The 26,788-nt window shown below is 42.7% G+C and overlaps 1 protein-coding gene across 1 annotated transcript; it reads right to left on the bottom strand.

Moving 5' to 3' along the window:
• Positions 1 to 231: 231 nt before the first annotated feature.
• Positions 232 to 24,080, bottom strand: SPMIP4 (sperm microtubule inner protein 4; the record flags this gene model as incomplete). The annotated part of the gene is made up of 9 exons (XM_080932586.1): positions 232 to 1,044; positions 3,573 to 3,664; positions 3,966 to 4,140; positions 10,940 to 11,028; positions 11,332 to 11,513; positions 14,101 to 14,130; positions 16,045 to 16,116; positions 19,787 to 19,963; positions 23,947 to 24,080. The coding sequence occupies 9 exons, from the start codon at positions 24,078 to 24,080 to the stop codon at positions 232 to 234; spliced, it is 1,764 nt and encodes a 587-aa protein (XP_080788712.1).
• Positions 24,081 to 26,788: the final 2,708 nt, after the last annotated feature.

Genomic DNA, 26,788 nt, shown 5'->3' with positions numbered 1-26,788 from the left:
AATTATAATAACACTATTTTTTTCTGGCTCTGATATTTTGTTGACAAACTTAAATGTTTTGAGAAGTCAGGACATTATTTTGGTCCCTCTGACCAGATCCTAACTTAAATTCTTGAAAACACAACCTCATTAGTGTCATTATGGCAATACAGGAACGGAATCCAGCCAAAAACAGGGCACTTTGTGACATATTTTATTTTCTTGCAAGAGACTGGGTTTCAAGGGAACATCTCAATTATAGAAATAATGGCCATTATAGCCATAAAAATGATGTCTCATCCCACACTGCAGTTTATCTCTGAGGTCTTTTTGTTCTTCTTGAATGGAGTTATGCAAACGCTTATGTGCCATGGACTTGGAAAATGCGTTCCTAAGATCTCGCAGGTTGGTCTGATGCCTGGGCATTCCAGCTCGAGGAATCCAATCCAAGAGAGGTCTTGTTTCCTCATTGCCTCCCATGTCTGTGACCACAAATTCTGGTTTACTCAAAAAGTTGTCAAAAGTGGAATCAGCCATATCTGGTTTTTGTAGAATATTAGACTTACTGGGGTGAACAGGGTTTGGACACATAGTATAGGGGTCATAGTAGGTAGACTTAAGTGGTTCATAGTCAATGTAATGGTTTGACTTAGAGCAGGATGCAGGTAGGGACTTCATCTCCAGCTGTCTCCAGTACAAATCATCTGTCTTTTTAGTGTCTGTGATCTTTGGAAATGATTGTAGGTCATAAAGACTAGTCAAGTCTTTAGATTCAGAACAAGTTGGGAATGCATAGGTAGACATCAAGCCTTGTTCTTCCTTAATCTTCTCTTCAGTATCCTGGTTCTTATGGGTTATTCCAGACAGGAGGTTATCATTCATTGCCATCATTTCGACAGAACTGGGGATGAATGTATGAAAAGCACACAAAACTCTAGAGGTACAGTCTGGACAGGGGGGTGGTGTTTGCATCGTAGCCTCCAGAGGTCGTTGGTTCTGCATAAGTCGGGCAATTCGACCTTCCAAAGGTATGGGAGGTTTTAAGGCAGGATGGAATTTTTCTTGCTGTACCAGTGGAATAAGAGGGAAAAAAATAAACTAATTAATAAATATAATATTATGACGACATAGCTACAAACAGGCCATTTTCACTATCTTAGTAAACAGGGGAAGTGGGGAAGTGCACACACTTAAGATGCTTCGGTATTTATTTGAAGACATTGAAGTTTGGGCCTAAATAAACACATCTTTCTCTTATACAGGCTTTAGGTAAAATGGAAAATATATATCAAGCTTTTCTGTGTGGAAGTTCTCGGCTCTCAAAATTTGAAAGATAAGAAAAGAACTCACTGGACAAAACCTTATGAAATCAAGACTGCACTGACTATCCATCCTGTGCAGATATTTAAACCGTCCAGGGAAGGTAAGAGTCCTTAAGCCTAGGCTGAGTCACAGTCACCTCAGAGGGGGCAGAAAGTGGAGTTCCCGACTTTAGTTCTAAGACCAGGACTTGTAAAGCCTACAGTGGCGTCTGGGATCTTTGTATTTTGGAAGAGTGTGGAAGGCGACAAACTCGCACACTCTGAGCTCTCCTCCCAATGCAGGAACATGCATTTTAACAAGTGTCTTAGGTGCTGCTGAGGCTGGCACCACGCTCAGTGATTTGAGAAGCACTGTCTGAGGTGGTCAGTCTGTGTCTGTTTACTCGTTTTAGGGACTGAGCACAGGGCCTTGCACATGTTAGATACATGCTCTGCCACTAAGGTATCCCAACTGCCCTGTCTGTGTGAGCTTTGAGATGTTTTAAAAGCATGGATTCAGTCAAGCTTGGAAACTGCAAACTAGGAGGCATCCTCAGGACATTATTGCTGGAGCCATGTATGCGGGGAAGAGGGAAGAGGTGGCGTGTGTTCTGTTTTGTGCCGGAGGCTTGAATGAAAGCTGTATACTTTTGTTTGACAGTTGTACATTTAAGATTTATATGGTTTTAGTGAATGCATACTTCACAGTGAATGAAGAACAGGAAACCAGAATTTTAACTCTGGTAAATGGTATGCATGTCAAATCTTAATGTATAAATTATACTAAGGTCTACACTTTAAAATGTGTAAAAATAATAAAATTATTGATGGATGGTTAGAGGTAATAGATTATGGGAAAGACCAAGTAAGTGTTGATGGTAGAATCTAGCTGGTAATAGAGAAATAGAGACAGGATTGGGAGTTCAGAGTCATCCTTGGCTACAAAGAAAGGACGGTCCTTCTGAAGGGTGATCCTTCTGGATGATTCAGTTGGAATTTCCACACTGGATCATTAATTGTTATACCTTTAGCTAGTCAAGCTTTAGTAAATATGAGTCAAAGCTCTCTGATTCATTTCACTGTCATTAAAAAATAGGATATTGAACTTTAATAGGATCGGCTATGTAAACAACAGCTTTGAGTACTTTCTTTTTTCTTATGATACATCACAGGCTGGCTTTGAATTTGCTATGCAGCTGAAGATGACCTTCGACTCTTGAACCAATTACCTCCAGGTTTCACGTGCTGAAATCCTAGATATGCACCACCATGCCTGGTACACGGAGTGCTGGGAAATCAAACCAGGATTTCATGCATGCGAAGGTAGCACACCACCAACTGAACAACACCTCATTCTTTAAAGAGCTTCACAGGGATTTTTGTCACCACTAAAACATGCTTTCCTGGAGTTGTCATGCATATTGAGAACACGTCAGTGTCAGAACACATCTAATCCAACAGAGAGTGCCCACTGCAAGTACAGAATCAAAACCATTCAAAGCCCTTTGGTGGCTGAAAGCACAGATTATGGACCCAGTCCAGGTGTTCAGTTTAGAAACCCCTTAACAAATGCTGAAACTAATATAAAATTAGATTGTTCATTGTGATTTAAAAATCATCCATATATTATATACTTATATATATGTCCATAATTTATAGCTTTGAAAATTATGTTTTAAAAATTTAAATTTATAAAGAATACAATTTAGGCCTTTAGTAAACCAACACATAAATTTTAGGTCATTTAACATTCTTTATATAATTGGTCTAACAGATTGTATATTTTGTTGCAGGCTTGATAATTTCTTTCAAGCCATTTATATAATCAATTGTCTATTGGTACAGGCAAAAAAGAAAACTATTGGCTTTTGATTGTAATTCAGCCAACTCTCAATTATTGTAACCATCAGGAAGAAGTCAGTCATTTCCTCAAAAATAATGATGATGGTAAGATACACAAGTCTGCAGAGATCCAGAATTGATGAGAAATCATGAAGTCACTAGTTAAGTTTTACTTTTTGTAAGTAAATTCTTTTGTGAATTATTTTTATTAACAGTAGCATGATAGAGAATATGTTTAACGAATAATACTATGAAGAAGTTTTCTTTTTCCAAATAGTGACAAGGATATCTGAATCAGCTCCATTAAATTCAGTTATCTTTGAAAACCAACTAGATTGTCCTGTTGCTTAGGTGGCTACCAATACAGAAGACACAAAACATGGGAAGAGCAAGGAGACAAGGCCTGGATAATGTTCCCCAAATAACTGAGAGTTGACTGTTATTACTTACAGGCTGCGGGTCAAATCCTATCTGTCCAGTTAGTTCTGATAGCTTCTTTTCATGGTAATCATCCAGTTCAAGGGGGCTCATAGGACCTAGACCTTAATGAAAACATTGTCTTATTATTTTGGTAGAGTAAGTGAAAAATGATAATTATACTAGCCTGTAAATAGAAAAACCTGCCAATTTTATCATATAAATTAGAATCAATAAAATAATCAATAAAATAAGCCAGTCCTACCTCCCAGTTAGCTACTTAAGAGAGAAACTGAGTTCTCCCACTAATTTGGCTTCATATTTCTAATGAGTAACATGGAAAAACATCAGAAAGTGGAAACTTGTAGTAGAATTTGTTGAGTGTTCCCTTTTGTTTTCATTATCTGTATTGGCATGAACTCATACCTGTAAAATCACGAGTGTATGAAGTGAGCCAGTGAGACCTCTCAAGATTTCTTTGTATATTGGCGTCCTTTGCAGAGCTCATAGTATCCCACGGACTCAAAGAGGAGTTTGGAGCAAAGGTTTTAGGAGGTTTGGGGTAGAATACTGGCTTGTTTTTCTCAACACATTTAGGAAACTAGAATATGAACATAAAGATTGCTGTTATTGGTTGTATCTGCCTGGATAAGGACTGCCTCAGTATCCCAGCAAGCAGTAGTTGAGGCCATTTTCTTCATTAATTACAATATTCCAGCCAGGCACAGTGGCTGTAACTATAACCACATTTTATCACAGAGATGTTAACATCCCCTCTGAAAGTCTCTGAGAACCTAGGCTGGGGTTTGTCCCTGGATATTCTGTTGCTAACACAGTTTCATCAGACACCCTGTGGGTTCTGTGTTCTGCTGGCCGATTTTAGCAAGAAATGGCTGCTGCTTTGTATTCTGTCCCTGGAAGGAAACTGCACGATGTTGGCTACAGCTGACGAAGCCTAAGTCACTCAAATCCAAATATAATGATCATTCTTTATATACAGCGGTATTTTTACTTTGTATTCTCTAAAGAGTTGTGCACATAAACATGGCTAGATGCACTTTAGTGTGGCTCTGTTTAGTCAGTGCCTGGACACACACAACCTGTGGCAGAAGAGAAGGATCACCAGGAGCAAACGTTCCAGGAGCCCACTGGCTAGCACCGTCGAGAAGGGCTAAATTTTAGAAAGGTGAAGACAATACTTGGAAGTTTACTAAGAAGGAGAATGATTCTAGTTCCAGTGAAGGCTTGTTTTTCCAGTGTAGGGGAATGCCAAGGCACTGAGGTGGGAAAGGGTGGTTGGGAGAGGGAGCATCTTCATGGAAGTGGGATTGGGGGGATGGATAACATTTGAAATGTAAATACAGAGAATATCCAATTAAAAAAAAAAATGGAGAAATGAGGCCAGGAATAAGTGAGAAAGACCATGCCGTGCTACAGCAGCTAGGTGGCGATACGGAGCCAACGCTGCAGAGGCAGAGGTGGAGGGAAGGTGGGTGTATGGAACATTGTGCCAGTTTTTGCCTGAAATCCAAGCCCACCTTTAATGTTTTCAGGGCCTAGGGTTTAAAGTGTAAATGGAAACCTACCATTTGTCTAAACAACAAACTATTATCTACTTTGACATTCTTTTAAACCCAGAAAACAGTTCTAAATTCAGACTTTGTAGTTTGTTACATACAAGTTTTGCACCAAGACATGGTGGCTCAGGAAGAGCCAGGTGCTGCATGTAGCCTCAGGTCCTCCCAGTGCTCTTCTGCCTGCCCCATCCTTGTCACCCCATTCCAAACAATAGCCACCCCGGGTTACCCTGTGAGCTTAGAGCAGTATATTGATTGGGGGTATAGTAACCCTTAAGGATGTTACAAAGAAGAATCTCTAGACTGGTGTGGAGTGGGAAGCAGGAACACATACATGGATACAGCCCCCTCCTTCATGAAGTCCCAGCCCCACAGGGAGGAGCACAGCCACAGGAAGGGCAGGGAATAACTGAGAAGTTCTAGGCCTACGCTGATACTGTTGCTAGCATACTTGTAATGTTGAAGCAACTCTCATTTTGGGTATAGAACTCATTTACATAAGGCACTTGAGTCTGTATATCAAATAACTACCTCTATATTCTGTTAATTAGTCTATGGCTTGTTTACTTGGGTAAAGAAAGAAGTCCCTTTAAAAGGATTTATGTAATTATTAAATTTCATTTGTGCACACACACACATACACATGTGTGCATTTATGCATATCACCCATGAACAGGATCCCACAAAAGCCAGAAGGTATTGGGTCACTTGGGACTGGAGTTACAAGCAATTGTGGATGCTGAGAAACAAACCAGGATTCTTAGCAAGAACAGTAAGCCCTCTTTCTTTCCTTATCTTTCCCTTATCTCTAGAGGCAGCTTATTTGAAAACAACACTCCCCCCAAACCACAGACCTTCTTCAAACGCTGTCCTAAGAGTCTAGGATAATGGAGTTTATCCTGGTTGAACTAATAATCACGTGAGTGAGGTGTCGTTAAGGTGATGCACTTCTGAGGGGCTGGTGAGAGGGGAGCTGATGACAATCATGACAGGGGTTCACTGGGGAAGGGTATGTCCAGCATAGACCACGCTCGGGACAACAGTAAGCACAGGCAGGAATGACTTCCAGTTGTTAGAAACTTTTCTTTCTAGTTTACGAGAAGGATAGTATTTTTTCTGCAGAGCCCAAGAAATATATATAGCTTAGTCATGTGTGTGTGAGTGTGTACGTGTGTGTATATGTGTGTGTATCTGTTGCCCTGGAGACTGGTTCTCTCACTGAGCTTGGAGCTACAGCAGCAGCTAGAGTCTTAGCAGTCTTCCTATCTCTGTCCCTCTCTGCACACGATTACAGGCTTGCACAAACTACATCCGACTTTTTATGATAGGACTGGGATGTGAGCTCAGGTTTCATGCTTGTGCAACAAGTTGCTCTTACTCTTTTAGCCATCTTCCCAGCCACAGCTCAGTACTTTTTAATAAACACTTACTGAGTTGGTACTAAATGCAGAATTAAGTGCAAAGTTCTGAGGGCTCTGTATTAGGTACCAAAACTCTGTAAATCCCCATCAAAACATTAGTACTAAGTCATATAGTTGTGATATTCTAAGTATAATTTTAGAACTTCTTTTGGTTGTGCTTTAATTTTGAATGTTGGTGCTTCTTTGGGCTTAAAAGGAGACGGAGAGAAAGCTCATTGCAGATGGACATCTCCTCTAGACGGACCTTAGCATTTTCAGACACGAGTTCTCCATTGGATTCGATTTCACGTAATTACAGTTATGGTTGTGAACTTTGATCATATACATATGGGATGAAAAAAGACACAAATGATAAAGCATGTTTCTCTGTCGTCTAGTTAGGGCGTTGGAAGAAAGGACTGGAGGGAAGAGTGTGCAAGGGTGTGGAAGAGGAGGGAAGAGTGTGCAAGGGTGGAAGAGCACTGCATCATTGAAAACCAGTCAGATAACCCCCATGTGGCTTGGACAGAGCAGGGGGTGGGGATGGGGTGGAAGGCAGCAAGGATGCTTGTGTGTGTCCAGCTTTTTGATCAGATGTCACTAATTTATGGCCATTTAAGGATGAGTCTAGATTTCAGGTGCTATACTGCAGAACAGTTGTCCCAGCAGTGAGGCTCCAGAGGAAGGTGGGCATTTTCAACTAGAAAGAGGAAGGCAGGCCATTCCCCTCTTTCTTATGGCGAACCACTCTTTCACATGGAAGCTCTGTACACATGCTTGGGTTGAAGGAAAGCCATTTTGCAGTGAACCTTAAATTAATAAATAGGCTTGAAGAGGCTCTGAAAATTGCTCAAACTAATTGCAAAGTTTAGGAAGTGTATGGTACCTCCTTCTGGGATTAGTTCTCATTTTATTCAAAGGATGATCACAAAGTACATTTCAACCTAAAGAGACTTTATATCACAAACCTAATACTAAGTGCACTCTGTTCTTGACAAATAAAAGGGCAAAAGGCTCTAGGCTAATCATCAAATAGCGACATGAACAGCACAGAATGATCAAATATTAAAACTTGCCGATGTTTACCAGCTGTGGAAAGAAAAGGAAAGTGTGCCTAGCTTAGTAACGGTCGAAAATGTCCCAAGACCTCAGAAGGAAGCAAGTCATGGAGAGAGAAGACCTGGTTAGAGCAACAAGGACCAAGCAGTGACTCGGGGACCAGGGAGTCATCAAGCAGCACTGTGGGCTCTGGGTGGGAAAGAGGGGCCTGGAGCTCGGTGGTCCTCACAGTACGAGCTTCACACAGACGTCAGAGAGGATGAGGACACGATGACATCCGAGGGATTGTTAGAACTAAGCCTAACAGCCTGTTTCATCTCAGAATTCATGGAAGAAGGAGAGAATGACACTAGGAAGTTGTTCTCTGACCCTATATACACATACACACCACCACCACCACCATCATCACCATCATCACCACCATCACTACCACCACCAGCATCAGCACCACCACCACTACCACCATCACCATCACCACCATTAGCATCACCACCACCACCACCACCACCACCACCATCACCACCACCATCATCACCATCACCACTACCATCTCCACCACCACCACCATCACCACCATCATCACCACCACCATCATCACCATCACCACCACCACCATCACCACTACTGCTGGGCACTTGGGAAGCAGAGGCAGGTGGGTCTCCGTGAGTTTGTTGTCAGCCTGGTTTACAGAGTGAGTTTTAGGACAGCTAGGGCTACACAGAGAAGCCTTGTCTTGAAAAACCAAAACAAAAAACAAATCAGTGGTTTCTATAAACTCTCCAGTCAAGTATGGAGAGGAGGGAACTGGGAGAGGAAAAGTTCAGTACTACCCGAGTTCATAGAAAGTGAAGGATGATGCTTAGGTTATAATTACCAGTGGCTCTTGCAGAGGACCAGGTTTGGTTCCCAACACCCACATGGTGGCTCACAGCCATCTGTACTCCAGTTCCAGGGGAACAGTGCACTTTTCTGACCTCCATGGGCACCAGACACAAGCACTGCACACACGAGCAAGCACTCATACACACAAAGCCAAAAATAAAAGATGACGAACCAGGATGCACCCCCCCACGCCTAGTGGAGTGCAAAATTTTAAGGTTAGGGATAGTTTGAAAAATGAACAAAAAGTTAAAAATGATGACTAATTAGAACAGATTACAGAAGAGATTAAACATTAGAAACATGAAAGAGAATAAAACCAGTGGAAACTATTTGTATAAAGCAAATATGGAAGACTGGGATGTAGTCCAGTTGGTAGTGTGATTGCCTATTGTGAATAGTGCCCTGGGTTCCATCCCTGGCACTGTATAAAATCAGTGCAGTGGCACATACCTGGGATCCTAGCACTTGGGAGGAAGACAGGAGGATCATATGTTTGAGGTCATACTTGGCTACAGGTTAAGTACAATACCAGTCTGCGCTACATGAAATCCTGTTACAACAAACAAACACCCCCCAAACACTGTGGAAGATATAAATACAATATGCTCAGTTCTCGAGGAGTTGTGATTAGTTGATGAGCTGTCAGACCAGTGTGGAATGTTATTGGCTATAAAGTATAGGAGGTGTCAGCAGAGAAAATCCCTGCCAGACTCAAACCATAGCTCATCTGGCATTTCCCAGTTTTTATACTATTTCCCAAACTTTTCATGTTTGGAGGTCAGCTTTACTGAAATCTTACATTAATCAAAGCTCAAAAAGAAACAGTATGTCTCCCATATCACTGAGACAAGAGATGCCAACAAAGGACAGCTATTAACCAGAACAAAGGACACCTGACATGGATCCCAACTATGTTTCAATAGAAACAAATTGTGGCACTGAACCCTGGAAAATGAGAAAATTTTAGACAGGCAGAAAGGCCATGGAAGAGGGTTTCCTATGATAAGAATCTGCTGAGGAAAGAGCAGATGAGGGGAGAAGGAAGGCTGGCTCAGAGGCCTTCCTGACTATCTCCATCACTGGCAAAGAGAACCCCGAGGGGAGTGACAGGAAGAGAGAACACAATAGGATGTAATGGGGTGGGCACCAGGATAACCTCTCACATTTACATTATTTATGTAATAGTTTTTCTTGCCTAAAAAAAAAAATCAGAGGTCCTGTGATATTTTTATTTATTTGCAAAACTTTTTAAAATAATAGATTTTTTAAAGTAAGTAATTTTTAAAAAGGATACAAAAAATTGAGGTCCAGTTCACTCAGATCACAAATGGAGTTGTTTACACTATGAACAGCCTGTTGTCACTGCAGTGTCCTCATGTGGCCTGCCATGGTGTTTTTCCAGGTAAAGCTCAGATGTCCCCACTGTCAGCTGCTTACCTAGCTCACAAAGTCTTGAGTGTAAGGAGCTGCCTTATGGTTGAACCTGTACTGCCTCGTAGAAACACGTGGCCAGTTCATGCTGGCTATTGTTTTCAAAAGCCTACATATACTCCCTCATGTTTGAACCCGTTTTATCCATCTGGAGTTGTGGTACAGGGGGAAGAGCAGAGACAAGCCTCACAAACCTGAACTCTGTAATCACGACACAGTTACAAACTTTGAGTCTCAGTGTCTCCACATATAAAATGGGCTTGGTGATAGGAATCCTTGAAAGTTACTGTAAGATTTAAATGCTGTATCTCAAAGGGTTTGTGTGCAGCATTTTAACATACATCCTTTCTCTTAGACTTTGGTACGAATGCATTACTTATGACTGGAGTGAAAATAGCTGGTGAATCTTCCTAAAAAACAAACCTTCCATTTCTTAATGCACAGGTGGAATCTCTTAAGGTACTTATATATGCTGAATCACAAGGGTGGAGTTAGAGAGCACAAAGGTTGTGAAATGCAGTCCTTCCAAGTGTAGTTTGAAGGGCACATGCACACAACTGTTATTGTCTTATGACTCTTGAGATGTCCCATAACTATCACAAGTATATTAAATCATTAATAAAGTAAGAAAATGTGAAAGCTAAAATGGCACACTTTTTAGCTCGATATAAAATAAACGGTCCACCATGTGAACTGTTATGTGTCTGATGCATGCATTATTTACATACAGGTATGTGGGTGGGGGTGGGCATGTGTGTGTCAAGGGGTGTGTACATGCCTTCGGTTAACAATGGGTGTATTCCTCTATCATTATCCATATTACAGTCCTTAAACAGGGTCTCTCATGACTGATTCTGCTAAGACTGGCCGAGTTCACCGTGCATCCCAGCTTTTTATGTGGGAGCTGGGATCTGAACTTGGGTCCTCATGCTTGCACGGCAAGCTCTTCAGCCACTGAGCACCTCCCCCACACTAGCTTGTGTATTTTATAAGTGTATTGGGTAAAACTATATTAATTTCCCCTTAAACACACATTTCGAAAGGTACTTACATCATAATATACACCCTGACCTGGCCAGGTCAATGCTTTTTTCTTTGAATCCATGGGAAAATCAAGCAGTTCATATCTGTAAGAGTTACCTGAAAATGGAAACAAAAGGCATCATTCTGAAGAGATCAGAGCAGTCTTCTAATTAACCAGACGTATGGATATAGTAAGACCAGGGAGAGATACCCCGTTTCTACCACAGAGGCTGTGCTTGAAGTGCAGTCATGGGTGTCTGCAGAGGCTGTAACCAGTCTGGTGCCCTCAGCTGGTCTCTTTCCTAACCTACCGGTGCTAGGTCACTTACATCGCTGCTCTCCTAACCTCTTTTGATTTTACTACTGAGTTCATGCCAATGACAGGAAGTCATACAGCTTGAATTTCAAGTCCCATTTTACCTCTTGTCTTCAGAATTGTCATGTCGTAGGCCTTGGTTGGCACTGTAGGAGGAAAAGGCTGCTGGGAACGGGCTTTAATACCAGTGTAGAGGTCCTTCGGTGATGTAAAGGTTGGAAACACTGCGCCACGGCTTATATGTGTATGGTAGGGATGTTCAATTGGATATGACGAGCAGATTTCTCTAAGATTCATTGAGTAAAGAAAGACAGACAGAAAAGATTAAAAATCCCATTAGATATTTGCTGGGCTTCTTTGCTGTGGCACATGCTATTCTAATCCCTGAGGAGATGGTCCAGACCACTTTCCTATACTCACGGAGATAGCATTTGGTAGAAACGACCAAAACGACGAAATCTTAACTTTACTAGATAAATCAAAACTAATTTAACTCGAAAAATAATATACTTAATTATTATTGTTAGTTTTCCTAAATGGCAAATATAAAACAGACAATGTATCAATTTTGTAGTTTATAGGAAGCATAGGAAGAATTTTTTTGTTGCTTTTATTTCCATTTCATGTTTTAAGGAGATCTATATATTTTATATTTACAGAACAATGTTGAGTATCTGGCCTAGTAATCCAACGTCTTGGACAGGAATTCCAACCCAGGCCACTTGTTTCTTTGAACAGTTAACAAGACACCGCTCCCTTGTGAAATTAAAACTAATAAAATAGCACAGTGAAAAACAATGTTCAACAGGCAGAGGGATGTGAGTTGGCGACCGCTTGGGGAACTGGCACAGACTGAGGGGAAATGCAGGAACTGCATGAAGGGAGGGAATTTGAGATGGCAGGAGCCCCAGAACAAAGAATGGTGTTTATAATTGGAATTCAAGAAAACAAGACCCATGTTCTAGGTTGAATTGTGTACCCTCCCAAAATCTGTGTGTTGAAATGCTACGCAAAGTCTATTGTAAAGTAATTTGGAAATTGGGTCAGTGTGTATGTAGTTGGGCAAGAGGGGGTCACAGTGAAGTGGGGGTGGGCCTTTAATTTAAGGGCTATTTGATTAAAAGAAAATCTTTTTTGGACAGAGAGGAGGCGTGCACTGAGGATGCCATGTAGGGTCAGAACTAAGAGGACACATCAGTAGGCCAGCAGGCCCTGGGCCAGCCAGAGGATTCCTCTCACCTGCCTACACTGTAGTGCTGTGCCTCTCACCTGCCACTTAGAACACAGACTCAAGAAAGACCAACCCAAGAGATGTAACCCAACAAAAGGGCTTTTTCTTTCTCAGGCTCTGCAAAGAGTTTTTAAAATCTCAAACAAAAATCCATCAAAGGCTGTTGTTTAAGACCCTGCTTCCCCAACCTTGACCTGGATTTGACAGCTTTTTGAGTAGCTAGCTCTTTGCTTTCTGAAACATAGTTTTAAAATGTTAACTTTTCCATTAGCTGTAGGAGAACTTGGTGGCCAGGAGCACCTACTGCTCAAATACAGTTTTGTACGCCAGTTTTTAATAGAAGGAACTCTGTTTCTCAAGGTCTCAACTGATCCCAGGAGTGGGCCAGAAGTGAACAAGATGGCCCAGGAGTGCCTTATAGTGCCAGAAAGGGAGTGAGTGATAAAAGTAATGCCCTGCCCATAGCCCGCTGCACTGCAGGAGACGTTAACAGAATACAGGGACAGATTCAAAGAGCAGCTTATGGCCAGTGCAAGACACAAAGGTAACAGGCACCGGACACCTTCTCCAGTCCCTAAACCAAAACAAACACCCACAAGTTTGAAATAGGTTATTATTAAAAATAATACTATTTTTTACAAGAGTGTGTAAAACTCCCATGCAGAATACCAGAAAGAATTTTATTTGGACAGAAACTTACATAGCCCAGGCTGGCCCCAAGCTCATTATATACTTGAGGATGACCTTAAACTCATGATCCTGCCTTTGCCTCTAGAGTGCTGGCCTTCCAGCTGTGTTCTGGGAATCAAGCCCAGGGCCTGGTGCATACTAGGTAAGTGTTCTACCATCTTAAGTAAGTGAGCTACATCTCAGCCTCAAACAATTTATGCAGATGCTTTGCTCTTGGAAGTTAAGTCAGAATTCCAGATGCCATCTGCACACATCAACTCTCTCAAGAGCACATGGAGAAGGAAGGACAAAAATAGGAACTGTAGCCAGAAAGCCCGTGAGCATCTCCAAGCCGAGTGCCCAAGGGTCACATCAGCAATAAATCAAGTGGAACAGAACAGTATGGAAATAGCACCTCTCCTCTGTGGTCTTCCACCCCAAAGCACAGCACTCCAGTCTTACCATTAAAAAATTCAGCCAAAATCCATTTGGGGTCATTCTATAAATATTCTCTAACCCTCAAAACTGTTAAGATTAACAAAACAAGTCAGGTCTAAGGAGCTGTCCCAGCCAAGAGGCACCTGAGGAAACCCCGCCCTAAATGTCACACGGTGTTCTAGGTGTGATCTGGGAACAGGAAGGCCATCATCATTGGTTCGTCCGCTATGAAAAGCATGCTGCATCACGGTAAGAGGCTCATGGGGTGGGGGGGAGCAGGGGTACACAGAAAAACTTGTAATGATGTAGATAAGCCTGACACTATGCTAAAATAAAACTGTACTTAGAAAGATTGGCTAGATACAAGGGAAGAGAAGTAAGAGCATCAGTGCCTCAGACTTCAGACTCTTCCCCAACAGTTCAAATGCAGCTTTCAAGACAAGTCCCACCTGTGCTCAGACCCATCCAAGTCATAAGCAGTGTGCTATCATTATTTTTATTGTAATGGGGAGGAAAATATAAAGTATATACTTACCCTACTCCTGAATTAGGTGGTTTGGGTAACCTTGAATAGAAATAGGAAAAAAGTATTAGTTTAGGTTGGACCTTTTAAACACTTGTGTTCCTATTAAAAACTAAAGAATATGAAGATGTACCCTGTGTTTAAACCATGTTGACATATAGGAAATTTTTTATTGCCTTGCACAATGATAAGATATAGGCACTAGTATTTCTGTATCTTGGTTGTCTATTGGTCAGTTTTCCCATTGATTCCAACTTGATCCTGGTCACTGAACGTTCTGCATTTTTTTTTTTTATTTTCAGAGAAGGTTCAGGGGCTAAGGTTCCTGTTCTTACCTCCGCAGTCATAACCGGGCAGTAGTCAGACAGTCCTGAGAGCCGGACATCATGTGTGATGTAACAGTGTGTCCTAAAGCAACCTGTGTGACCTGGCCGGGAGGATATATAAACACTCCCCATGCTTTGTCCCTTGGCCATAGCTGCCGATCTCTCATGACAGTAGTTACTTCACAACCACCAGAGGGTGGAGAACAAAGCCGGAGGCACGGGTTTTCTGAACCAGTTCATTCCGATGTGGTGTACTTACTAACTGCTCTGAACCCACAGGCTGAGAGATAATACCATAAAGTCGGAAACGAGCCCCCTCAAGAGAAATCATTATGCACTTTCATTGATACTTTCAGCCTATGCTCATAAGACTCTGAAAGACTTCAGGTGCAGAAAAGAATGAGAATGCTACTGTTTTTCCATAAAATAAACCAGAAAATTTGAATACGCTGTTAATTGCTTTAGATATCCTCCATGCTGGATAGATTTGCAAGAAGATGGCAAACCATGTAACAGTATTATTCTAATATAGTGTATCATAAACACACAATTCACTTGAGCCACAATGCTTTTTCTCTTTATTTGTATTCTGTGGGTGTGAACTAAAAAGCGTCACCCTTTTCTGACTTCTGGTTATGTTACCACAGCAGAAGTACGGGCGCAGGAAGTGATGAATACGTGAATCCAAAGAACTGAGTATTGCTACGCTGATGACTTATTATGAAAAAAACATGAGTTGGCATCTAAAAATGCTCTCGCATGACAAATTTTGCTATAACTCATGACTGAAATGGACTTGATTCAAAATGAAAGAAATTAGATGAAATATTTTTTAAAAATTTAAAATTTAAAAAGATAGAACACAAGTTAACAGATGTTTGGAGACACCGTCTGTTTTTTTGACATCAGTCCATTAATTCTACCTTGTTTTAGTTCCATTAAGGAAACTCAAATGGGTAAAGCTTGGGCAAACACAAATTTTTGGCTCCCTCTAGTGGCTCAGTCCTATAATGCATTAGCTTCTTAACTCCTAAGGGTTCAGTGTTATTCAGTGTCTCTGCAGTTGCTGTGTGTTCATTGTATGTGGAACCAGGCTTCATTAAGGAGATGGCATTTTATTTTTAGTTGAAAATAAAGTAATTGCTTTTAAGTATACATAAGAAACCATTAAAATTTAATACGGGGGAGACAATACTCTAAATTGCAGGTCAGATAACAAGTATTCCTTATCTATAAAAGAGACAGTAATTTTACTAAAATCAGGTGATCATAATAACCTCTTTCATCATACACTCAAATTAAAATTGTGTTGAGGACCCTTGGCATGTTGGTGACTCTTTAAAAACAATAGACTCTCGCTGGATTGAGGAGAAAGGCAGGAGCGTGGCCTGAGGTGACCTGCCCTGCCCTCCTGCTTTCTCTTAGCCCTTAGTTTCCACAGGCTTGTCTAAAGACCACACATAGTCTGTTTGGTTTGTTTCCATTTGCTTAGTGCTGCTTTCTGGTGTTAGCAGTCATTAATATGAAGGAAAGGTTTATTTCTATAAAAGGGCTTTTGAATTTCTCCCATAACTCATTTCCACTTAATATGCTGTGACCTCACATAAAGCAGCCCCAGCCCAGGACTTACAAAGAGTCGTTTCCATACACGTTGCTCTTCTTGTTCTGTGTCAAATAGTAATACTGCTCAATAGGGAGCTTTCTGAAAAGACAACACAGTAAACCGAATGAATTCTACAGAAGTCTACATGTCCGTGAGACAGTAAAGGGCGGATAGGTGACTACAGCAGTGCTACAGAGGATATATAAAAGGGAAGTTCTCGGTGAACAGGTAGGGCAGCACAGGGATGTGACGCGGTGGGTTCATCCCTCTTGTCATGGCTAATGGTCATTATAGGCGAAGAGCCAGGGAAGCTAAGCATCTTACAGTCTGTGGGACAAAGAACTGCTTGACTCCAAACGCCTTCTTGGTGACATTAAGTTAGAGTCTGAAATAAATTACATACAAGTTTCTTTCCTTAGTTGGCTCCTATTAATGGCATGATGTTTGGGTTTTTTTCTTCCTTCCTTCCTTCCTTCCTTCCTTCCTTCCTTCCTTCCTTCCTTGTTCTTGTGATAAATTTTGAATTTGTTTTATCTTTTACACATTTTAAGTTTTTCTTCATATAGTCGCATGCATTAACTTTTAAGTACCCCATCATTATCATTAAAGACCACCAAGAAAAAGTTCATAAATCCTTTATTTCAGACGATACTACAGGCCTACTTAATGCTTTTTATCATTTGACAGTAGTTTAGTGAAGAACCTAGTTACTTATGGAGAACTCAACAATTTGCTACTCGACTAAACTTAGAAATAAAAGCATTTATGAAAGTGGAAACAAGACCATACATTTTCATTATATTGATCTTACTCTTTCAGTGAATGGACGAATTGGGAGATGTCTGACTGGACTTAGAATTTCTGAAGCGTGCACACTATGGTTAAGTGAGTATTGATAAAAAATCCCTTTAGAGTTTTACTTAGATCTAGTCATGTCGGGAAGAGCTGGAGAGCAGGGATGTCTCCCACGGCATGGCAGAATTGCTGTGCTGATAGCTAACCTGCCTTAGCCTTGCTCTTTCTGTTGCCTCACTTCAGTAATCTCGCCATGACATGTCCCTAAGAAGCAGGTGTCTGTGCTTCTCATCAGTAGAGTGAATGATGGAGGAAGACGGACCCTGTCCTAGTTTGCTGTCTGTTGCAGTGATAAACATTGACCAAAGACATTTGGGAAAAAAAGGTTTATTATATCATATAGGTTACAGCCTGTCACTAAAAAAAGGCAGGGTAAGGACTCAAACAAGAACCTAAAGGGAGGACATGAGAAGTAGAGCCCACAGAAGAAGATGCTGCTCACTGGCTTGCTTCCCCTGGCTCATACTCAGCCTGCTTTCTCATATAACCCAGGACAACGTAGAGAATACTGCCTTTAGGCTGGGCCCTTACACATCAATCAACAGTCACGGAAATGCTCACAAACATGCCCACAGGCCAATTGGATAGAAACAATTCCCCAATTCACAGGGGGGATTAGTCTTTACGAAGTTGACAAGAAATAACCAGTACTCATCCCCACAAGTAGTGGGTGTGGAACCAGAGAACCCAACTGAAATTCCCTTCCCACCCAGGAAAGGTGACATGTGGTTTCAAAAGCAGTGTTTTTATGAACTAATTCAGGCTTGGCTATCAGAAACCTAGAAAATATTTTGTATAAAAGGCTCTTTTTAGAGAGAAAAAAAATACTACAAGAAAAGACAGTTTTTGTTGGTGAGAAGATAAATCGTTTTTACAGTTTTTGCAATATGCTAGAAGATAAAGCTGTCTGAAAGATGTTTTCAAGAGAAGTATGCTAAAACAACAGCTTTGACATGAAGGAGCACAAGAAAAACAGATAAATTAACCTAGAGTCTAGGTCAGGGAAGACTGATGTTTCTAAGGGGAATAGTACTCCCTCCTCAGAGTCTTAAGGCTGTGTCCGGTCAGAACAACAAACCTCTTCCTTTCAAACTGGATTTCTTGGAATATTTAAAACTAGTCTTTTTGCCCCACCCCTTTCTTTTCTTTTCTTTTCTTTTCTTTCTTTCTTTCTTTCTTTCTTTCTTTCTTTCTTTCTTTCTTTCTTTCTTCCTTTCTTTTAAGTACATTGGAGTTCTGTGTGAATACCTCTAATTCTTTTAGAATGTTGTGCTTTTTTAACATACAGATGTTAGGACCATGGCTGTGTGTTCCTCAAAGAGCTGTAACCCAGTTGCTGAGCCAGTGCCTGCTATGTTCAAGTTATGGAGTAGATGATAAGTGGGTGAATCGATAAATCAAACAGGGGGACACACTTGGGACTTTAGCATCAAACAAACCTGGGACCAAATCTCTGTTCTACAGATCTGCAGTTCAGAGGCCCCAGGGAAGAGTAAGAGCCTCCGCTTGCAGACTCAGCAGACAGTTGAGGGGTTCTGTGAGAGTGGGACCTTTAAGAGCCGTTGAACAAGTGTTGGAACTCGAGATCCTTACCATCTGTGCTGTCGCTGTGGGGTCTAGTTTGTGATTTGTCCACGCTGAGAGAAGGCCACTGGCTGCACACAGCCCTATATTAACATTTTGTTTTCTAGCCGTGGCTTATCTTTCCTAAATTGTCTTTCATGTGCTTTAGAATAACAAGAAACTAGTTACTTAGACTGTTAGTCAACCAGGCAACTGGGAGTGTTAGAAAAGGCAGGAAAGAAGGTGGGCGCTGTGCCACAGTTGTATGGAGTCCGTTCTGGGTAAATATAATAACCTTTAGCAAATAATGTGCTATCTAATTTAATTTGCCGCTCACTGTTTGTTTAAAACCTAGGGCCTTGTGCAAGTTAGGCAAGTTCTTAGCCACTGAACATTGAACTCTATCCTGAATCTTTTTTTTTTTTCCTCTTATGTTCCATTTTAGACAGGGTCTTTCTTACCAAGTTGCCCAGGCCTTTAATTTCTGATCCTCCTGCCTCATCTTACACACCTGCATTACCAGCCCCAGGCTCCTTTAGTTTTGTGTTTTTAATTCCGTTGCTGAAGGAACGACTTTTACAGTCGATTTACTCAAAAACATGAGCTGGGCTGTGAGTTCAGTGGGTAAAGGTGCCTCCTGCCAAGCTTGACCAATTCCCAGAACCCACACAGCAGAAGCAGAGAACCAACTTTCAACTTTGTCCTCTGACCTCCATGTACCCCATCCCAGACACACAAGGAAAACGAATCAGCCTGTAAATCGCATCTCTGAGATTCTGTAGTAAAGACTTATGAACTGGAAAACTGGGTCTCAAACCAAGAACATCTGTACAAGTTGGGCTAGCTTTCGCTCAAGCAAAAACATTTTTAACCTAATCTCCTCCTTCTACCTTCTGTCTCATTTAAAGTTTTTATTCTATGTGTATGGCTGTATTGCTTACATAGGTATCTTTGTATCACATGCACATAGTAACTGTGTAGTCCAGAGTGAGAATTATATCTCCCAGAACTAGAGTGAGCTACTGTGGGTGGGTGCTGGGAACAGAACCCAGGTTCTCTGGAAGAGCAGCCAGTGCTCACAACAGCTGAGCCACCTCTTAGCCCTCATTTGGTTGTACTGAGGAATTCTAATCACAATACTTCAATCTCTCAAATCCAGCAACCTGAAACGAATCCTAGTCTTTCTGCTGACTTCGCACTGGGAAGCACAGAGTTCACTTTTTCTATTTGTGTCTTTCTGTAAGCAATAAAAGGAGGCTAAAAGCAGACGTGTTGACAAAGAACCAATGTAAAACCGAGAGAAGGTTAGTGAAGACCTTACGTGGACGGGAATGCTGGACAGTTCACTTACTTTGGCCAGACCTCTCCGCCAAATCCGTAATGCTGGTGTCCTTTGCTCATGAGACGAGGAGGCTCACATTTTGGCCTGTGTTCCTCGGGAAGGGAAACTGGAAGCACGCCACCATATTCCCGGTCGGCACCCCACTGAAGCCTGCATTGTGGCAATGCGTCCCTCAGCTCCTGATACCTGCGAGACAGGACAGACTCCTGATGCTGCTTGACTGCACTGAGAACCCCTTTCACTTCTTTAGGACGTTGGGTCTCATGAAGGCTTCACTGTGAGAGTGTAGGGGAGCAGTCAGAGATATGGAGGTGGGGTTTGGAGAGCCATGAGCTGCCGGATACTTCTCTCTGTCAGCACAGTACCTAGCTTAGATTACCCACTCCCACACATATACCTACACACAGTAACTGCTAAGTGTCGTGGATAACTAACACTCGGGACTAGCTTACAAATAGAACTGAATTAAATTGCTAGACAAGCAATTACTAAGCTACTAACTGTTTGAAAACAGTATTTTATTGGAAAACTGCATTTCATCTATGTATGATTAGTCTGTGGCTGCCTTCAGCCTGTAACAGGAGAACTGAGTATCTATGATGAAACTGTAAAGCACGCACTGTCTTGTCTGGCGTGTTACAGAGAGCATGTCCTAAGCTCTACACTAACCAGTTTAGGGAAGTTTGGTGACAGTTCCTCTGGGGTCCTGGCAAATAGCTGTCAGACCTTTCTTCTCTCCCCAGCTCTGACTATGATCAACACACATGGTTTAGGGGTCATGACAAGGGAAAATATTAAACACTTGTGATTAATGATAAGCTAGACTTTAATTTTTAAGTTTGTAAAGTTACATTTGAATCATAAATGAGTCAATTTCTCAATATCTGACCCCAGTAAATTACATCGTCCCAGAAGACAAGCCAGGAGGAAATGTTAATCAATCATGTGTACTGGTGTGCAGTGACACCGGAAAGTTGAAGAACAAAAAACATTAAAATAAGAGGTAACGTCTAAATCAACTGTGACCCCCCCCATCACGCACCCCTGCAGTCTTTGAGTCCTGGCTTACAGGGGACTAAGGCAACTGCCTTAGTCTGCTGGATGCTGGGATTGACAGGAGTGAACCACCAGGCCCAGTACATTTTCTTTTCTTTTAGACACTTGGTGTGTGTATATGCTGGGAATTGAATCTAGAGCTTCGTGGATGTGAGCAAGAGCTCTCCTACCAAATGTTCTTAGTCTGTCTCTAAACTTCCAATAGAAAAAAATTACAAAAGGATATGTTGCCTATTAACTTACTTAACATTCTCAAAGGAGAACAAATAAGATCATCTGAAATAGTGGCCACCGTAACTGTTCTAAAACACATGTGAATAAGGTAATTGAAGTAAGGTGTAAAGATTAGATTGTTCTTTGACCATTGGGTAAGCCAGAATCCTATTTCCGACTCTCTGTTTACAGCACGTTCTGCTAACCGTTCTTTCCTGGGTTCTTTTGCTCCTCTCCTGTGTTCCAGAATACACATAGGTTAAGACTGGTAATGTATATTTTCACAAAGCTTCTCAAGTGATTTTTTATTTTGAGGCAGGGTCTTACTTGGTAGCTCAAGCTTCAATGGTACTGTCTTAGCTTACCAAGTGTTCAAATTACAGGGTTAAGCTGTTAGGATTATCTATAGGTGATTTAATATACTCTGACTGCTCTGCCCACTACATAAAGAACAAAGCAGGCTGGTGTAATTGTATATTACCATTAAAATTACCAAATTAACTCAAAATCTGTCACACTTTTTAAGGGCATGTCAATGTCTATGCTTAGAAACTAAGTTTCTGAAAGCTAACATACACAGGGACTTTGATTTTTCCTTACCACCAAGAAGGGTGAGTCTCTGGTGTGCAAGGGCTTTCTGTTTTCCATTGTTTTGTTTTGCTTTGGTGGGTACCCTGTGGTTTCTGTTGAGAGCCTTTGACCCAGAACTTGTTTGGAAGCAAGCCTCAGGTCTGACAGTGTGGAGATGCTGTTGTTATCCTGGTGAAACTTTCCAGGGCATCCAGAATGCTGAAGGAAGAGCTCTTTTCTAAGCTGCCTGGTGGCTCCTTAGGATGGGTTGTAGGAGCACATGGTCATCCTGGGGTTCTGTCTGGAAGCGCTCCCATGAAATAAAGGGGAAAGCAAGGCTTGCTTGTAGGAAGCCAGAGATCGTTGTTCCCAGACACTGCTTTAAATGGCCTGTCACACTCTATGGATAACTGAGTGTATGATTACTTAATTTTCTCAAATGTTTTTGTTTTCAAAAGCACTGATCATGTGAAGCATCTGTTTACCTATTTATTATTAATAAAATTATTTTGCCTGCGTGTTTGTGTACCATGTGTATGCCTGGTGCTGTAGACATTGGAAGAGGGCATCAGACTTCATACAACTAGAATGTGAGCTAGGGACTGAATCTGGGTCCTCCGTAATAGCAGCAAATGCTTTTAAAGCTGAGCCATCTTTCCAGCCCTGAAAAAACAAAACAAAACAAAACAAAACAAAAACAAAAACAAAAACAAAACAAAAACAAAAAAAAAAAAACCAAAACCCTTCTTTTGCAAAGAGCAGGTTTATAAATGGAAATGGATCCATGAAACCCGACCAGGATAGCAAGTGCCTGAATGTAAGAGCAGAGTCTTGGAGAACCAGTGTTGGGGTTCAGACCCTTAGGGAGGCCCTTGGAGAACTCTAGGCCTGGGGATGATTACTTATTATTTCACACGTTTCAGACTGAAAAACCATAACAAGCAGGTAGAAGCTACAAGAAAGAAAGGTCTTCTTAGAAACATCTCAGAGAAAATGATCAAAGCTCAGGGACAGTCAAAGGTGGATTGGACTGACTGTGTGGGTCATGTACCTCTGTGGAAGATTTTTGTTTTCTGAGTGTGTATGTATGGTACACCATGTGTGTGCAGGTGCCCGGGGAGGCCAGGAGAGGGCACTGCATCTTCAGGAACTGGAGTTACTGGTGGTTGCAAGCTGCCACATTAATGTGGGAGATTGGAACCAAACTAAGGTCCTTTGAAAGAACAGCATGTGCTCTTAACAGCTGAAATATCTTTCTAGCCCTACTTTGGATGTTTAAACTGAGGTTAGGTGGCTTTCTAGTTCCCTAAGAATAAAGGAGAAAGTTTGTATATGTGTTGTAACATAGATATGTGAAGCCAGAGGTTGACATTAAATGCCTTCCTCAATTGCTCTCCACTTTTTGAGGACAGGTCTCTCACCAAACTTGGCGTTTCCTGATTTTACTGACTAGTTAGTTAGTTATTCAGCCCCAGGGATTCCAGGGCTCCTCCTCTTTGTCCCCCAGCCCTGGGGTGACAGGTGCACACCGTCTTCACATGCTTTTTATGCAGGCACTTGGGAATGAAAGTCACATCTTCAGGCTTGTGTGGTCAGCACGTCGCCAGCTGAGCCATCTATCACCCATCTTTTTCTACAAAGAGTTATTAGGGATCTGGCCACTTGAAATTAGAAAAACACAAGACAAGAACACGGCGACGCAAGGCACTTAGAGACAGAGACGTGTTCTTCTAAAAATGATTCAAGTGCATCACGGGTGGGAGGAGCGGAGACTGGGTTTGGCGAATTGTTTGTCTGTACCCTACATATTTCATAGGTGAAGGAGGGTAATGTTTTCCACTGATCTCATGGCTGTCATGAGGAGTGAACAAGCTATAACAAAACACGGTGCAGGGCTCACACAGCATCATGTTTGCAACTTTCTGGGCAGATGGTATTGGTGGGTAGGCTGTTAGTGTATACAATACTCTATTAAAGGAACCGCCAAGGGGAGGAAGGGACCATTCTAGGGTTCTAGAATAAGGCTGGAGATGTAGCTCACTGCTGGTAGTGTTTGCCTAGTAGTCACAAGGTGTGGGTTCAGTCCCTAGCAACACACACACACACACACACACACACACACACACACACTCGCGCTAGAATGCAGTGGAAGAATATGATGTCTGCCTTTTTATAGTATACAGTACTTTTCCAGTTTTAACAGATTAGCCATGTAGTTTGCCTTCTCTTTCATGTGATAAATGGGAAGCTAAAGTGTGAGTGTGCCTACTTTGGAAAAGTCACTAATTTGATGAAGTCTTTCTTCTGCATTTTTCTAATTTTTGTTTTACCTGTCTTCTGAAGTAGTTGGGCGAATGGTTGTTCCATACGGGGTGTGCAGTCCATTAGAGTAAAAGGTGTTTGACAGGATGTCAGCTCCTTCAAGCTCCCTACAATAGTAGGGCCTGCCGTGAATTACCTCCATGCTTCTTGCCTAAAAAGGCAGTCTGGAGAGCAAACAGATTAAAAAAAAATGAACATTTGGTCTTGTCAACTGTCTTGGTTAGTATAACACTGACTATGCCTTAGGTCGCACAGAAAACACTTTCTGCTGCCAAAATTCTTCAACTCCTCGATGCACAAAAATCAGAGGCGTATTTTCTTACTGGCTGTGAGGGTCTGTGGCTTGTGTCAAACCTATAATAAAGTGACGCAAACTTCAGTGGAAATAAACTGAAGCAAGCCTGCGGAGTGGAAGATGAACACATCGTGAAACAAGCACCGAGTCTTGCCTCAAACTTAATATTCAGCAACAATCGGGTAACTCCTACCGCCAAGGCTTTTCTAATCAGGAGGCTAGTCATTAACAGTTCAAGAGCCCTTCCTCTAAAGGCTCTGAGGATCCTGTTCCACAGGCAGTCGAACTGGGTGGTGCAGCCACCTCTGGCCGCATTGGGGGGACACTGGGCTCCCCAGAGCGCTGGAGAGAAGCCCGCCCCTTCGGAGGTGGCCGGGGGTCGCACGCACCTGACACGTCTGCCCCGGAGCGCCGCCAGACCCCGCCTCCCCGTTTTGTCTCCGGAGCTGGTGGGTCTTCTCTCCGCGGGGCGTGGAATTTCGAGGTCTTCCGCACCTGCGGGCCCCGGGAGCTTGCGGGCAGGTGCGGGGCAGGAAGGCCTGAGGGCTGTGGGCCGGCGGGGCGGGGTTGAGGCTGCCTGTGACGGCGGCGGTGACCGCGCACTAGGTAACACATCTTGAGGGTGGGGCGCCCGCGTGGCCCGGAGCCTTTCGGAGGGTCCCAGGCCACCAAAATCGGAAGAGAGGCCGCAAGTGAGGCGAGAGGCTTTGTGGCTAGGGGGAAAGTGGAACCGCCGCCTTTCCGTTTCAAACCTATCCCTAGCCCTGGAGTCTGAATGCCTTCGAACTCAGCCACCTCCCGGAGCCTCTCGACTACAGAGACCCCACCCCTGAGCGCCGCCCCCATTCTAGGCCACGCCCACACGCCTGTCTCTCCACCTCCCCTGGGGCTTTCCTCCTTCCCAGGCCCCGCCCCCTCCCTCGTCCCTTGGCTTTGCCTCCTACCCGCACCACGTCGGCCCCAGGCCCCGCCCCCACCCCTTGCCTCACGCCCCGCCACAGGCTGACCCCAGGCGCCCTCTGGTGGCGCCAGCTTGGCAATCCTTTCGTTCCCGGACTATCTGGTTGCCCTAGAGTTGCCCTAGAGCATGCTTTCTCAAGGTGTGAGGGGAGCAAGACTCTGGTCCTGGGAAGGAGACCGAGAAGATCTTTGTGTCAGAAACAGATCGTTATGTTCAATACAGCATGATGTGCTCTTTAACTTCGTCAGAGTTACCGAAAAGCCCCAGGCACTTGGTATCTCCTTCTAGCTGGTGGCTTCCCCAGTTTATCTAACAGCTCTGAAGAGTTGGAGAACTACAAGTAGTCTACTGAGCGCTAGATCAGAGAAGGGGACACTCTCAAGCCTTAAACTATGGATAAAGCTCTTGTCATAAACCAATAGGATGAAAGATTTGGGAAGAGGAGAAGTCCTGACCTATAGGAAGAGAGGGTGGAATTTCTCGGTGTCATGGGGGGAAACTATTGTCTTGCTTCAAATCAGTACAGCAGCTAGGTTTGGCTTTTATCAGCACTTATGTTGCTTTCTGCAAAACTGAATAATAAAAACTGCTTTGTTCTCTAAGTCTTTTGAGTTTATTATTTCCAACACTATTAGGATAAAGTGGCAGGAATACCCTGGTGGGTTGGGGCCAAGGTGTGCCATTTAAGAGTCCATGCTGCAGGATAGATCTAATACCCAACTGGGAGAGGAAGAGCAAAATGCCTTCTCAGAGCGGGGGCACGAGAGAGACAAGAGACCAGGAGACAGAACAGACAAGACAGACACTGAGAGAGAGATCTGGGGTGGCCAGGACCTCTGAAAGGATGTGTGTGTGTGTGTGTGTGTGTGTGTGTGTGTGTGTGTTACATAGTGGAAATGCATACTTACAGTGACTGGAAATGTGGGCCACCAAGTCGCTGAGCGGTACACTAGCAGAGCACCCAATTCACGACATTCTTCCATTTTGTTTATTATTAAAGGTGAAGAAATTGGAAGGGGTGATGGTAAGGCTGGAATTGAGGGTGCTGTTCTCTTTAAACTGTCTCCTGCTGTCTGGGGTCGACAAATCTTTGGGACCCAAGAAAGCTGGGGTGCTGGTCAGTCCTGGGAGAGCTTCCTGTTTCACTGATGACCAGGCTCCGTGGGACCTCCTAGGGCTGGAAAGTACAGGCCTTGTCGAATTAGTTTTCGAGGCTGGACCACCTGGGGCCAGCCTCTTTGAAGCCGTCTAGGATGCAGATGTTGAGGGAACACTACGATGCTGAAACATACATTATTAGGGGCAGAAGATATCTCTCAGGTGTACATTTGAAACTTTTAGGTTCATAGTTTTAGTAGTTGAGGGAAGTCCAAGGACCAGGAAAAGAGAGATCATACTCATAGGAATAAACAGGGCAGGCAGGTAGGGAGACAGCCATTGATTGAGGGAAGTACTTATCTGGAGTCCATTTGACCCATGAGAAGTGGATTTGAGTTGATTCTCTGAAGCTTACAAGAATTTAAGTTCACAAAAAGAGGATCAATTTTAGACACATTAATGTTATTGTTTGTAGTATATACTGAAACACACACAC

The sequence above is a fragment of the Micromys minutus genome, assembly GCF_963924665.1.
Source record: "Micromys minutus genome assembly, chromosome: 18".
Classification (NCBI taxonomy): Eukaryota; Metazoa; Chordata; class Mammalia; order Rodentia; family Muridae; genus Micromys; species Micromys minutus.
This window is presented reverse-complemented; position numbering and strand designations above follow the sequence as displayed.